The sequence below is a fragment of the Malus sylvestris genome, chromosome 12 (assembly GCF_916048215.2).
Source record: "Malus sylvestris chromosome 12, drMalSylv7.2, whole genome shotgun sequence".
Lineage (NCBI taxonomy): Eukaryota > Viridiplantae > Streptophyta > Magnoliopsida > Rosales > Rosaceae > Malus > Malus sylvestris.
The window spans coordinates 19,409,611-19,423,255 of record NC_062271.1 but is presented as its reverse complement, the minus strand read 5'-3'; the positions used below and the strand labels follow the sequence as shown (position 1 = coordinate 19,423,255).

Genomic DNA, 13,645 nt, shown 5'->3' with positions numbered 1-13,645 from the left:
ATGCGCCAAAACCCACTAGCCTAAAAGATATTTACTGGGCTGGGAATCGTGGTCCTTGGGTCAACTGGTCTTGGCCTAAACTGCTATTTCAAGCCCAAACATTGCCCTCTCGCTTTTGAATTCTTTGGCCGTGGACATTTGGTCTGAAAGTTTTTAAGAAGTAAATGTTCTTTAAATCACCCACTATCTTGAATTAAAAGCCTTGATCCCAGTTTACACCAACTTTGCCTCGACTTACGCACTTTTCCTTTCTTCTGCCACTCGTCAGGCTTATACTCAGATGCTCACGCGCTATAATTTTCTAGACAAAGCAGCCACCAAAAGTCTTTTTCTTTAGTAGGCCTACCTCATAAATCATACCATCATTGAAATAAATCGTTGGGCAGCGTGAAGACCGGCCAGAGCTGTTTGATTCCTACAATCTATAAACCCCCAAAGTTACAAAGCATACCCTAAAGTTACTCCTCGATTCTCTCAGACAGAGACCCCCTGAAGCTCTTTACATACTCATCTATAAAACCACAAGGCTTTCTTTCTATCTCCTATCTTGTCTGCTTAACAAACTCCCCACATTTATTTTCTTAGAAATCAACAACTTCAACCATCCCAAGCTGGTTACTTCCAACCTGATTCATGCCTTAAACGCCATCCCAACCCTAACCTAAAACATTGATGGAGGCATATCTTCATGATTCGTCTTTCAAGAAGACTGTTTGGGCAAGCCACACAACTCCCAATTTTAATGGTGCATAGCCTTCCACTCCGACTGTATGGGTTTCACGAATCCACCAACTGGAAATCTTTTTCATCAATTCTAGGAATCGGCTGGGTACTTATGACGTAGTCAAGGGCTTGACACAAACAACCATATTCATTGAGATGACCGGCTTAGTCATTTTCGACGGCCATTTTTGACATTAACGCATTCGTACCTTAGCCTTTCAGCTTCTATTGGGACTGTTGCCTTCTCGAGGAATGCAAGATTTCACCGTCTTATGCTTGTGCTCGATCTTCTTGGTCTTGGCGTAGGTCCAGTCTTGTGCCTTCTAACCAAATTGGTATTTTTGAAGCACATATACAAAGTGACCTCATTCTGGATGTTGGAACCGGCTAAGGCTTCGCGGCCTAAAACCGGACCACGCGTTGTTGTTTCTTAATTGTAATTACAAATACGAAATTAAGGTCTTTTGACCTTTTGATCTTACTTTCATGCGAAACGAGTGAATAACTATACATGCAGATGACAGCTAGTGAAGTTACTAAAGCAGTTCGTTAAAGTGATTAATTGCATGATGAGAACTTAACTAAGATTTACGTCATTACGTGCTTTAACGGTTCAAATGGTTTTCTAATTATTGAAGACTAAACTAATATTTACGTGTTCGTTGAGCCTCAGGTTTGTCCTAGTTCAAATTGCCCAAAAGAAATGTACAGAGAAAAGTAGAACTGGAAGCATTACGAGATAGCTAGCTAGTAATTGTGAGGACCACAAATAGCAAAGACTTGGAAGACCAAATTCCGGGCCTTTTGGTGGGAATTGGGAATGACTTTTGTATTGCTTTATTTTTAGTTTTTCTTGAGAAGAAAAAAACCAAACGGGGCCTTACAGGTTGCATATTCACCCTTAGGTCTGCTATTGCGGCTTTTGTTGCTAGTAATATAGTGTTGTGTGTTAAGTATTTTTCAACATTGTATTGTGTTATTGATTGGTGATGTTGGCAACGGTGTCTTAGTTACTTGTAAATTCATATTTTTAGTATTGTTTATGTAAAAAAAATACTTATGCTCACAAAAGCTTTTGCTAAAAGTAATTTTTTTGAGAAACACATTCATTTTTATTTATTTATATTAGAATTCCATTGCTTTTGTAAGTACTTGGAAGGGTATATTGAAGAAGCACCTACCATGTGCATTTTTAGAAAATACTTCTATAACTAGGAAGCAATTATAAGTTTTACTACCAAATGTAATTAAAAATCATTCATAAACATGCCCTCAATCGACAACTCCCAATGGACACATACGTATTTTCAATACCTGCAGTGCCTACAATTCAATTCATACATTAACATGTCACACTTTTCTTCCTTTTGCCAAATACTCTAGTGTGATTTTTTTCACTTAGAAATCCACAATTATCTGCTAGCTTTAGAAGACAATTAGGGTTTGGATTATTGTTTTTATTTTCTTCTGGCTAAAATTTTTAGAGGCAATTCTTTTCTGCAGTAAAAGTAATAAATTAGTAGGGGCACTTTTCGTTCCGTCTATAATTTTTCATAGAGACAAATTTGTATTTCCGTCCCTAATGAAAATTAATAGGGATGAATCCACGTATCCGCGCCTAGTACTCACTATTCTTGTAGTGAGGGATACTATTACTAGGAGGATTGTTAGGATTTCTTCTGTTCAATGCTTGTCCTTTTTCTATTAGGATTTCTTTTGTTTAATTTTCTTTCTTTTTACTAATACTACAAGGATGTCATGCTTCTCAAATTCCTTCTCCTTCTGTGTATATAAATCAAAACAGACTCTGAACGCCATCCTCAGAGTCTCTCTCTCTGTCCTTAAATCAAACAACCAATACTGTGGTCGCTTGAGCAAGCCAAAACTGATAAAAACTAAACTGAATCAACCTACGTACCAATGAATTCACCTTGTATGCTATTCATCATTCTGCTAGGGCTAGGAACTAGTGTGGCTGCTGCATCATCCCAATCTGCACCCGTGAACATTTAATATGCACTTGAGCGATCGCTGAGGAAAATTGAACGCGGCGGCCTCAACAATCAAGAGAAGGAATTACGCTTGGCAATACTCAAGGCAAGGTTCGAGGATTCTATGTCTCTCAAGAACGAAAATTTCAACAAGCGGCAAGGTAAGGACAACTCTTGTGCAGATTCTATCCAGAATAACAATTTCAACAAGCAAGGCAACGACATCTCTTCTTCCACAGTGACGAGGAGGAGCCACCTCAATAGAGCTGCCGGTTGTTTGAAAATTCCGCATAGGCACTCCCAGGACGGTGCCCTTAATTTACTCGCAGTACTCGCGCTCTCTATAATGTTCATGCCTTTTTGTATTGTATGGATCAGGCAACGTCCATTGAAGCATAAGCGTAGGGAAACAATTAAGTATTTCGGTATGTAATCTCTGTGTTGTAATTTTAACCTTTTTGAGAACATCGCTTCTCGTCCTCATCGATTTTTAAAGTAAAACAATTTTTCATATACGTTGTTGTTGTTGAAGGTAAGAGAGGATTTCATAATTTATACCGTGCCTCGTCCGATGGAATGAAGGAAAAAGAGCCACACATATCAACCCAAGTCAATACATAACACATTATACTCTTTTTTTTTTTTTTGAAACATAACACATTATACTATCTGAATCATCAGTAATACTACAAATTGCACAACCATCTTAGCTTTTCTCGGCCACATTAGGTATGGATGGTGTTAGAATTGTTATGACCAAGGTTAAGCGCAAATATAGGTATAAATTAGCTCAATGAGAAAATTTTATCAAACCAAAGTAATTACTAATAAGTTGCAAAATCTTAGAATCAAACAAAGCAATAAACTAAAAGTAAACTTTCCCGTGAGTTAGAAATTTCGAGTTCAGAATGCTATTTAGAGTAAAGTAGGGGAGAATATGATTCCTTACAAGTATGTACAGCATCTCCACTCAACAGAGAGGGCGTTGAGGGGGAGCGAAAGGTGCGGTCGCATAGGGCCCCAAATATGAAGGGGCCCCTAAATTTTTTCCATCTAACATCATGTAATAATGTTCTATATTTAAAAAAAAAAATTGTTTTCGTTAGCACTTTAAAACCGCATTGTGCACTCCTTATTAGAGATTTTTTTTTCTTTCCATATATAAAAACTACAATGAGATCTTTTGAGTGTCTAATAACACCCTAAAAAACGAAAGTTTCTTAATTTTATTATATAACAACGTTATATATTCAACTAAAACTTTAAAGTTAGAGGTGTGAAGTTTTTTTTTTTTTTTTTTTCATGTTTGGTTGTTTAAGATAAAATTGCTTTTGATTATTTAGTGAAGGTTATGTTTGTAGATCTTTTTACTTATCATTAAGGACACTTGTAAATATGCAATCAATGAGTGCTAAAGTTTTTTTTTTTTTTTTTGAACAAACGATATTATCTACACTAAAGGGGTGGGAGAGTGGGTTAAGCCTCATAATAGACTAACAATAATGGGGTTCAAATTCACTTTTGACGATAACTGAACTTAAGACCTCTCACTTCCAAGTGAAGAGGAATACTACTAGACTGTAGTACTAAGTGGCTTTGTTTTTATTTAAGTGAATGTTTTCTAGTATTAATATATTGTCATACTTTTTTAAAAACTTAAAACCATCTTATGGATGACCCCTTTTATAAATTTTGTACACGGCCCCCAAAATCTCAGAGATGACCCTGCTAGTCAAAGCAACTTAGAGGTGGTGTCTACAAATTCAGAACAATAAGTTATTAGCTCGCTATTTATTTACATAAAATACATTATGAAGCTTCACATTGATCTTGATATTCAAACCTGTATGAAAGAAGGACGCCGAACTAATCTTGGAGCAGAACAAATCAATCTTTAAAGTAAATTGACATCCATCGCTATTCGCTAGCCACTTTGATAAATAAATCATGCTTAATGGTCGTCCTCTTCCATTTCAGCCACATAGCCTAAAGTTTTAATGTGGTCTGCCAAACTATCCAAGAGATCAATAATTTCAATCATTTTGGCATTTGAACAGTCTTCTGCTCTAAAGCACTCTTGCTGCCCCGTCCCAACATCCCACGCTAGCATACAGGTTTGCCAATTGAACGTGTGTTGAAGCACACTCTGCTCTAGTAATAGCCTACAGGAAGAAAGCAGCGAGCCCCATATAACCGCGTTGGCACGAATAGGCATCTTTTCAATGAATTCTTGAGCCTCTTCTAATAGACCAGCCCGGCCAAGAAGATCAACAACACATGAATAATGATCTGGTTCTCGATGAATACCCTGCTCTTTGAACATTGAATTGAAGTAAAGCCGGCCTTCTTTGACAAGACCTGCATGACGACAAGAAGAGAGCACGCCCAATAAAGTAATGGCATCAGGTTTCACACCTTGCCGCTTCATTTCTTCAAAAAGATCAATGGCCTGCAATGCAAGGCCGTGCTGCGCATACCCGACAATCATGGAGTTCCAAGATACATTACCATAAATGTATTTTTGCCATTCAAATTTTCGAATATGTAAAGCGCATTTTTAACATCCCACACTTGCAATACAATGAGATAAGAGCATTAGTAATGTGGATGTACGAATCGAAGCCTGTTCGGATGGTTTGGCAATTCTTCCATGCCCAAGACCTCCACCGCCAGTGCAAGCACTAAGAATACTTGCCATACGTGAAATCATTCGGTTCCGAAGAGTTTCTCATTTCACTCAAAAGCTGCAAGCACACATCAACCTGCCACGCTTGTGCAAACCCGGAAATAATGGCAGTCCAAGACACCACATTTCTCACAGGCATTCCGTCGAACAACTTATATGCATTCTGCAGCTCACCGCATCTACAGTACATATTCACCAAAGTGATAGGACCCATTCCGTAGGAAGGGAAAAGAAAAGGATAATAACAAATAAAATAACAAGTCTTCATTCATGCCTTATTCAGATGACCATGTGTTAGGACCTTACTGTTGGGCCTTACCCCTCTTCTTCAGTCCCAGGCCTTTCGTTAATATTTACTTTGTCTTGGCTTCAAGCCCAAGCCCCGTAGCTAGGGTTTCCCTTTATTGGCTTGTTATATATATATGTTAAACTCAGCCCGAGGGATTATGAATGAAAAAGGAACCCTTCTCTTCCCTATCTTCGACTTCTCTCTTTCTCTCCCTCTTAAATTCCTGCATTGTTCTTTTATTTCTATCAATATCAGCTTCTGAACCGATTGGGGCGTACCACCATGGGACTAATAACGACTAGTAACCTATAGCAGCCCAAAGGATCCTAATAATCCTGACCCCTAAAATAAGGCTGTCCTCATGCCGTAAATGTAGTAATTGCTAACGTAGACCAAATGTGATCCGCCTCGTTCCAAGTAACACCCACTCCGAACAATCCGTCAAGTTGGTATGTGGAGGTTTGGCTCTGCTTGGTCTCCAGTTATGAGCCATGGGGTTTTCAAATATTAGCACGGTAGCTGCAACCAAACGAAGTGCAGTACAAGTCTCCAAAAAGGCCACAAGAAATTTGGTTTAACAAAATTTAGAACCAAGCCTGCCAAGTTGTGCTTCTACCATACATGATCTCTGTAGAAATTCAGGAGCTATGAAGCACACATCTCGTAAAATGTCATTCAGCCTTTCCTTTGGTTTGACAAAAACTGGAAGCCCGAAAACCATGGCTTGCAAAGAGTACTACGGTAAAATCTGGATTTCTCTGCGTATTTGTATTATTGAGGTTTTAAATTATTTTTTGAGAATTTATATTAATTTATCTGAAATTAGGTTTTAATTAAACTAATTATGAGGGTAGAAGTTTGGAAATTAATTATCTAAAATCCGTAGACCTTTCAAGGTCACGATTTATATTTTTGAATAGATCTTAAAGTCACGAGTGCATAGGTAAAAGCCGTTTGTGAGTCCGGAGTATAACGGTATAATTACGGACATTTGAAGTTGTTCTTCTAAACTATAGTTTTTAAGTGAGATAAACCCCCAGCATGTGGGAAATTGGGCCGAGGAGAGGTGAGTAAATTCTGGGGGGCAATAAAATAAAAAAAAAAGGGAAAAGTTGGAGCTTTTTCGTCGGGCCGAGACCCCCGCACACCAACCCGGTTTTATTACTAGCGATTCCACCATTTTTTCCGTCGAATGACCACCATCCAACACCTAAAACTTCTTCCACAACTTCCCCTCTACCACTCCACCCAAATTTGGGGATTTTTAAGCCCAAAAACCGTTCGGGTGACCAGAGGTGTTCGAGGGCGATTCGGTCGTTCCAGCAAGTTTCATCACCCACCACCACTCTTAATCAACTTCCCTTTGGATCCAGGAACAATACCCAATCAGTTGTAGGGGCGTTGAAACATCAAGGGGCGTTGGAACATCGAGGAAGTTGAATCAAAGAACACCCATCTTGGGGTTTCTGGCGGGTTTGAGTGAACTTAGGGCTTTTCCTGGCCAAATTGGATTTCGGTCCAGGTATGAAAGTTGTTCCTCTCATTGAACTCTACTTGCTTGTAAAAATTGGTAATTTTTAAAATAGTTGAATTTTCGGGCGAGTCGAGACGGCCAATCGCCATCGGTGGCACATGATTAGTGGGCCTATATTGGTTAGATAGTGACTTGAATATATGAGAAATGATTATTATCTTAATTTCTTGTATTAGTATCAATTGTGAATATGAATTGATCTTATAAATATGATTCTATTGAAATGTGATTTTATATATTTAGCCATAGACATATGCTTATTAAATAGGATTTGGCTTGTGTACTGATGATGTTTGTGATATATATGTGTGTGTGTGTGTGTGTGTGTGTGTGTGTGTGTGTGTGTGTGTGTGTGTTTAATTATCTTTTTAATAATGTGATTGATAATTATGATGAATGTTATGACAATCATGGGATCTAAATATTGTTGATAATTATTTGGATATGATTGCCAACTGAATACCTATTTGAACTTGGCATTACTACCTAGCATGAGATGGAGATGAAAGTCAGGAGATGAGTTAGGTACTTTATTAGATTTTTAGTAGAAATAGTAATTAAGGGAATTCCTTTTATTGTGCTCCATATGACTAAATGTTGGTTGATATAGGGAATCGATAGAATGTATGCATATAATTATGTATAATGTGTGATGATGAGATTGCACCATGTAGTAGTGGTACATTGATGGTCTTACTTGGTATATCCGCGATGGGGGACCATACACATGCTAGGAGTGATCATGCTTAGTATATCCACGATAGGTGGTCACTACCTAAAGCTAGAATATGGTCCAGCTTGGTATATCCGCGATGGGGGACCATACGTATTCAGGGGTGATCATGCTTGGTATATCCGCGATGAGTGATCATTGGCTGCACGATAAGATTAGGCATATGGTTCTGCTTGGTATATCCACGATGGGGGACCATACACATTCTAGAGGTGATGATGATTAGTTGTACTTGGTACATTTTATAGGCAATCATATTTAGTTTGGTTCCGTTGAGTGGTCCGGAACCCGAGGTTGTTGAATTTCGTGGAGTAGTCTAAAATCCCATTATTTGGAGAAGTAGGCTTGGCCTAACTATGTCACTCTAGCCTTAATTTTATATATATTTATGTCAATGATTTCGAGAATCTTGTGAATTGAGTTAGAAAAGATGTTGGACATCTGAGTGACTCTTTCAGGATTTTCTACGATTCGATTATGATTTCATAAGGCATGAATTTTAGAAGATATGGGGAAAATTGTTATTACTTTGATCAAATTAATTAATTAATGCGGCTAGAGAATGGTTTTGTGTTTCTTCAGTTCTTAAATATGATGTATGTTGTGAATTGCGATATCATGATAAGACATAATGATTTATATGTTGGATGGGAGAGAAATCATGTTTTCACAGGGGTTGGTTATGTAGCCTGAGTCCAGGAATTACATGTTGTCAGGTTATAATAAATGATTGAGGAATTCTATGCTTTTCTGCTTGAACTTACGGGAATAAACGTCTGATTTTGTGATAAGTGAACTACGAATGGCTTGATCCCTATTGAGGGTACGTAGGCAGTCTAACGAAGAGGTTAGATGCAACCATAAAGTAAACGAAATTACTTTACAATTTGATTCTTGAGTTGTGATTTGCCATATCCCGGAGATGGGGTATGTGAGATATACGAGTATTTGATGACGTCAAATGTCGATCATGGACGTATGTCGAGATCGGGGCATGAAAACTACGGATTTGGGTCTATTCTATTCCTACGAATCCTCAAGTGATGCTACAACCCCCCTCGAATCTCGAGTCAATTCCCGCCTTGTTGGTTATGTCAACGTAGGTTACTTATTTGACTCACACAAAGCGCGCTCTCGAACGGATTACGTCTTTACCGTTGGAGGTAGCACAATATCTTGGAGCTCAACTAAACAGACCTTAGTTGCCACTTCATCTAACCATTCTGAAAACTCACCTTACATGAAGCTATTTGGGAATGCTTTTGGATGAGAGCGGTTGTGGGCCATATTCAAAGCTCTTGGGATCTTTACCCCATTGTTGACATGAAGATAATGCAGCATGCATCGAACAACTCAAGAAGGGTTATATCAAATTAGACAACACCAAGTACATTGTGTTGAAGTTTTTCTTCTCACATCAACAGCAAAAGCATCAGAAGATTGAAGTCACGCAAATCCGTTCACAAGACAACCTGGCAGACCTCTTCACCAGATCATTATCAAAGGCGACGTTTTAGAAGCTTGTTCAAGGAATAGGTATGACTTTTAGTAGAGGAAAATTATGTATCTCTGCCCCCAATAAAAATCAAGATTTTTATCATAAATAGTTCCTGAAAATTGACCCACCCCGTCAAGATGGTTTTTAAAATTGAAATTCAATCAACGTTATCCTTGAAAATGAGTGTCGCAAATCAATCTAGTCCTTCAGTTACAATTCCGTTAAAAATTATGTTATGTAATGAAAAATTATGTTATGTGATGACATGACGCATAACTAGGTCCCACAAGCTAATTAAATAAGGAAAACTAATTAAAATGACTTGAAAAGTTTTAGTTTTAATAAAAAAACCATGTTATAAGTTTTGTTTAATGATTAGTACAAGGCCCATGTTAAAGTAGTCCAACTAAAAATGGCCTAACTATAATAAATTATTATTTGTCGATTTTACCCCTAACTTTTTTAGGTTGAGTTCTAGATTTTCGTCGTTAATGGAGTTCATCGTTATTTTGCAGACCTTCTTCTTTTTCTTTGAAACAAAAATATAGATCCTCATGCTATTTAATTTATATTTTGTATTATTTCATTGAAACGTGATCATCGTTATTATTCATAAAGTATTCGAGGTACTGTTTTTCAATTTTTCTTCATTAGTGGAGTTCGACGTTTGTTTCTCCAGAAAATAAATTTGAGATCTGCATGTTATTCAATAATAACGACGGGTCACTGTTTCTAGACTGTAAAAATTAACTATTTCTGGAATTTAAGTTACTGTTTCTGGAATCTAAGTTACTATTTTTTTAATCTAAGTCACTGTTTCTGGATCCAAATGAAATAAACACACTGTTTCTTAAATGTAAGCTAGAAAAGAAATAATGAAATTCATTGTATTTGGATTCAAAGCAAAATAAGCATCATGTTTCTTAAATATAATCAACTGATGCATGAAATAAAAGAAACAATCAAAGGTTAAAACATAAATTGTTTCTGGAATTTAAGTCATTATTTCTAAAATCTAAGTCATTGTTTCTGAAATTTAAGTCATTGTTCCTGGATTTTGATTCTTTTCTTTCCAGATACAATGTTTGTTTGTGCACAGAAAAAACAAACACTGTATCTGATTTTTTTTTTCCAGAAACAGTGTTATGTTTTGGGTTCTTCAGAAACAGTTTTATGTTTTGGTTTTTTTTTTCCTATTTACAGACGCCTGACATGTATGTACATCATCGGGACCGTAGGTCCTTATTGGATCTGATTGGAATAAAATACTAACACTATAAATTGTTTGTGGTGCAGATAACAGGATGAGAATGAGGATGAGGACAATGACGAGGAAGAGAAGGATAAGGGCACGAAAAAGATGGACAATAGTTTTGGATGATTTTTTATTAAACTTTGAGCCCTTTCGGTTAAATAACATTTTAGGATGGTTTTTTATTAAATTTTTATTGGCTCAAGCCATTTTCATTAAAATTTTCAATTAAATATGGCACATGATTTTAAAATATTTAAATAATTAAAAATAATTTTATTTTTGTGTAATTAAAAGCTTAAAAAATAGGAAAGAGAAAAAAAAAAGATGTGTTCATTTTCTTCTCCTCCCACCTGAAAACATCCACACCCAAATTCTTTCTCATTGGATTAATTTCTCAATTAATGGGGAAATGAAAGAAGAGAAGTAACAGGGGGTGAAGGGACCGAAGGAGGTGGTGATGGCACCTTGGGTGCAAGGGGTGAGTTATCAGCTGGTGGAGGACCATATTTGGAACCAGATGGAGGAGATGTGATGATGGGGGATGGAGGAGATTTTTTTTGTGCTTCTCCTTCTAGTGCTAGTGGAGAATCGGACGAAGGGGATATGACATCAGCATGGAGGAGGTGGGGACTTTGTGGATTTAGGTGGCGATGAGGCTTCTGCTAGAGGTGTTGGGGAAGATTTGGGAGGGGGAGAACCTTTTGAAGGATGTTGTGGGGAAGCGTCTAGTGGGGGTTCTGACGTAGCCGGAGGAGAGGCAGCTGGTGGAGAAGGGTGGTGGCGATGCTAGAGGAAGTGATAGACGGGAGTGGAGAAGCAGTAGATGATGGGGGTGGAGAAGCAGTAGCTAATTTTTTGGCTTATTATATCAATTCCATCACCAAACTTTTCAAAGTTGTTGATGTATTGGTGATTAAAATCGTGAGTAGGGATTTGGGTGTAGTGCAAGTGTGATTGTGTTCAGTGGGAGGAGAAGATGTGTTCTTCGTTTTTTTTCTTTCCTTTTTTCAAGGTTTTAATTATACAACAACAACAACAAAGCCTTTTCCCACTAAGTGGGGTCGGCTATATGAATCCTAGAACGCCATTGCGCTCGGTTTTGTGTCATGTCCTCTGTTAGATCCAAGTACTCTAAGTCTTTTCTTAGAGTCTCTTCCAAAGTTTTCCTAGGTCTTCCTCTACCCCTTCGGCCCTGAACCTCTGTCCAGTAGTGACATCTTCGAACCGGAGCGTCAGTAGGCCTTCTTTGCACATGTCCAAATCACCGGAACCGATTTTCTCTCATCTTTCCTTCAATTTCAGCTACTCCTACTTTACCTCGGATATCCTCATTCCCAATCTTATCCTTTCTCGTGTGCCCACACATCCCACGAAGCATCCTCATCTCCGCCACACCCATTTTTTGTACGTGTTGATGCTTCACCGCCCAACATTCCGTGCCATACAACATCGCTGGCCTTATTGCCGTCCTATAAAATTTTCCCTTGAGCTTCAGTGACCTATGACGGTCACACAACACGCCGGATGCACTCTTACACTTCATCCATCCAGCTTGTATTCTATGGTTGAGATCTCCATCTAATTCTCCGTTCTCTTGCACGATAGATCTTAGGTAGCGAAAACGGTCGCTTTTTGTGATCTTCGCTAGATTGCTCCGGTCATTAGTATGGATAAGTATATAAATGGATAAAGATAGGAAAATGAACACAAGATGTACGTGGTTCACCCAGATTGGCTACGTCCACGGAATAGAGGAGTTCTCATTAATTGTGAAGGGTTTACACAAGTACATAGGTTCAAGCTCTCCTTTAGTGAGTACAAGTGAATGATTTAGTACAAATGACATTAGGAAATATTGTGGGAGAATGATCTCGTAATCACGAAACTTCTAAGTATCGGAGTGTGGTATCGTCTTGACGTGCCTTATCTGTCTCATAGGTAGATGGGGCATCTTCTCTGGAAGTACTCTTCCTCCATCCAGGGGTGGTATCTTTAACTGGTGGAGATGCACAAGGTAATGTATCAATTTCACTTGAAGCTTACTTGTAGTTTCAGGCTTGGTCAAGCGCGATACAAACCATGTAGTAGGAGTCCCCCAAGTCGCCGAGCTAGGGGATCTGCTGAAAGAGGTGACAGACAAGGTAAGCAATCATAGCTCCGGCTGATTGTTCACAGTCTCCCTATCTTGCAGGCAGCATGAAGGATAAAGAGAAGAAAATGAGAAGAGATGATATGGGATACTTTTGCTTTTGAAGAAGTAACTTTCCACAGGCTTATTCTTGAACTGAGCTGGAGGGTTTTCTGGTTTCCTCCAGAGTATAAGGCCGACTGAAGAATTTGAGGGTCAAAACAAGTCCATCAAATCTAGAGTACGTTCGACCCTGCTGATATGGGATACTTTTGCTTTGACAGAGTAATGGATGTATCGGCACGTGTGCTGTTACGCTTGTCTCCACATGCTTCCTTGTATCCTTCTCCCTTGCCCTATCTGTTCCTCAGGCAGATGCGGTATCTTCCCTGGAAGCATAAGATGTTGAAGATGAGTACTCGAGAGCAATGTCAGGTAAGTAATCAGGTAAGGGGTTCCAGGCAGTCAGTTCCTGGCTGGAAGCTTGATTCCAAGTACTGACTGATTGCTCTCTTTCTCCTTGTCTTGCAGGTAAGAACAAGGTCAAAGGAAAAGACAGGGAAAAAGCATGATATGGGATACTCTTGCTTTTAACCCTGATGATATGAGATATTCTTGCTCTAGTATAGCTTGTTTGCAGAGGTATTATCGGGGGGAAAGAAAGCTGAATATTTCGAAAGGCTTCGTTGGGAGTGCCCTCTCAGATATGAGGAAGGGTTGAGCATTTTTGCAGTTCTGCCTGTCCGTTGGGGATGGAGGTCGACATATATAGGAGTCTCCTTAACAACAAGGTTTTAATTATACAAAA

General features: G+C 38.5%; 1 protein-coding gene across 1 annotated transcript; it reads right to left on the bottom strand.

The window, feature by feature from the left end:
- Positions 1-4,476: 4,476 nt before the first annotated feature.
- Positions 4,477-6,411, bottom strand: LOC126593247 (pentatricopeptide repeat-containing protein At2g37320-like). The gene has a single exon (XM_050259245.1). The coding sequence runs from the start codon at positions 5,200-5,202 to the stop codon at positions 4,666-4,668; it is 537 nt and encodes a 178-aa protein (XP_050115202.1). The 5' UTR covers positions 5,203-6,411; the 3' UTR covers positions 4,477-4,665.
- Between the last annotated feature and the right edge of the window lie 7,234 nt (positions 6,412-13,645).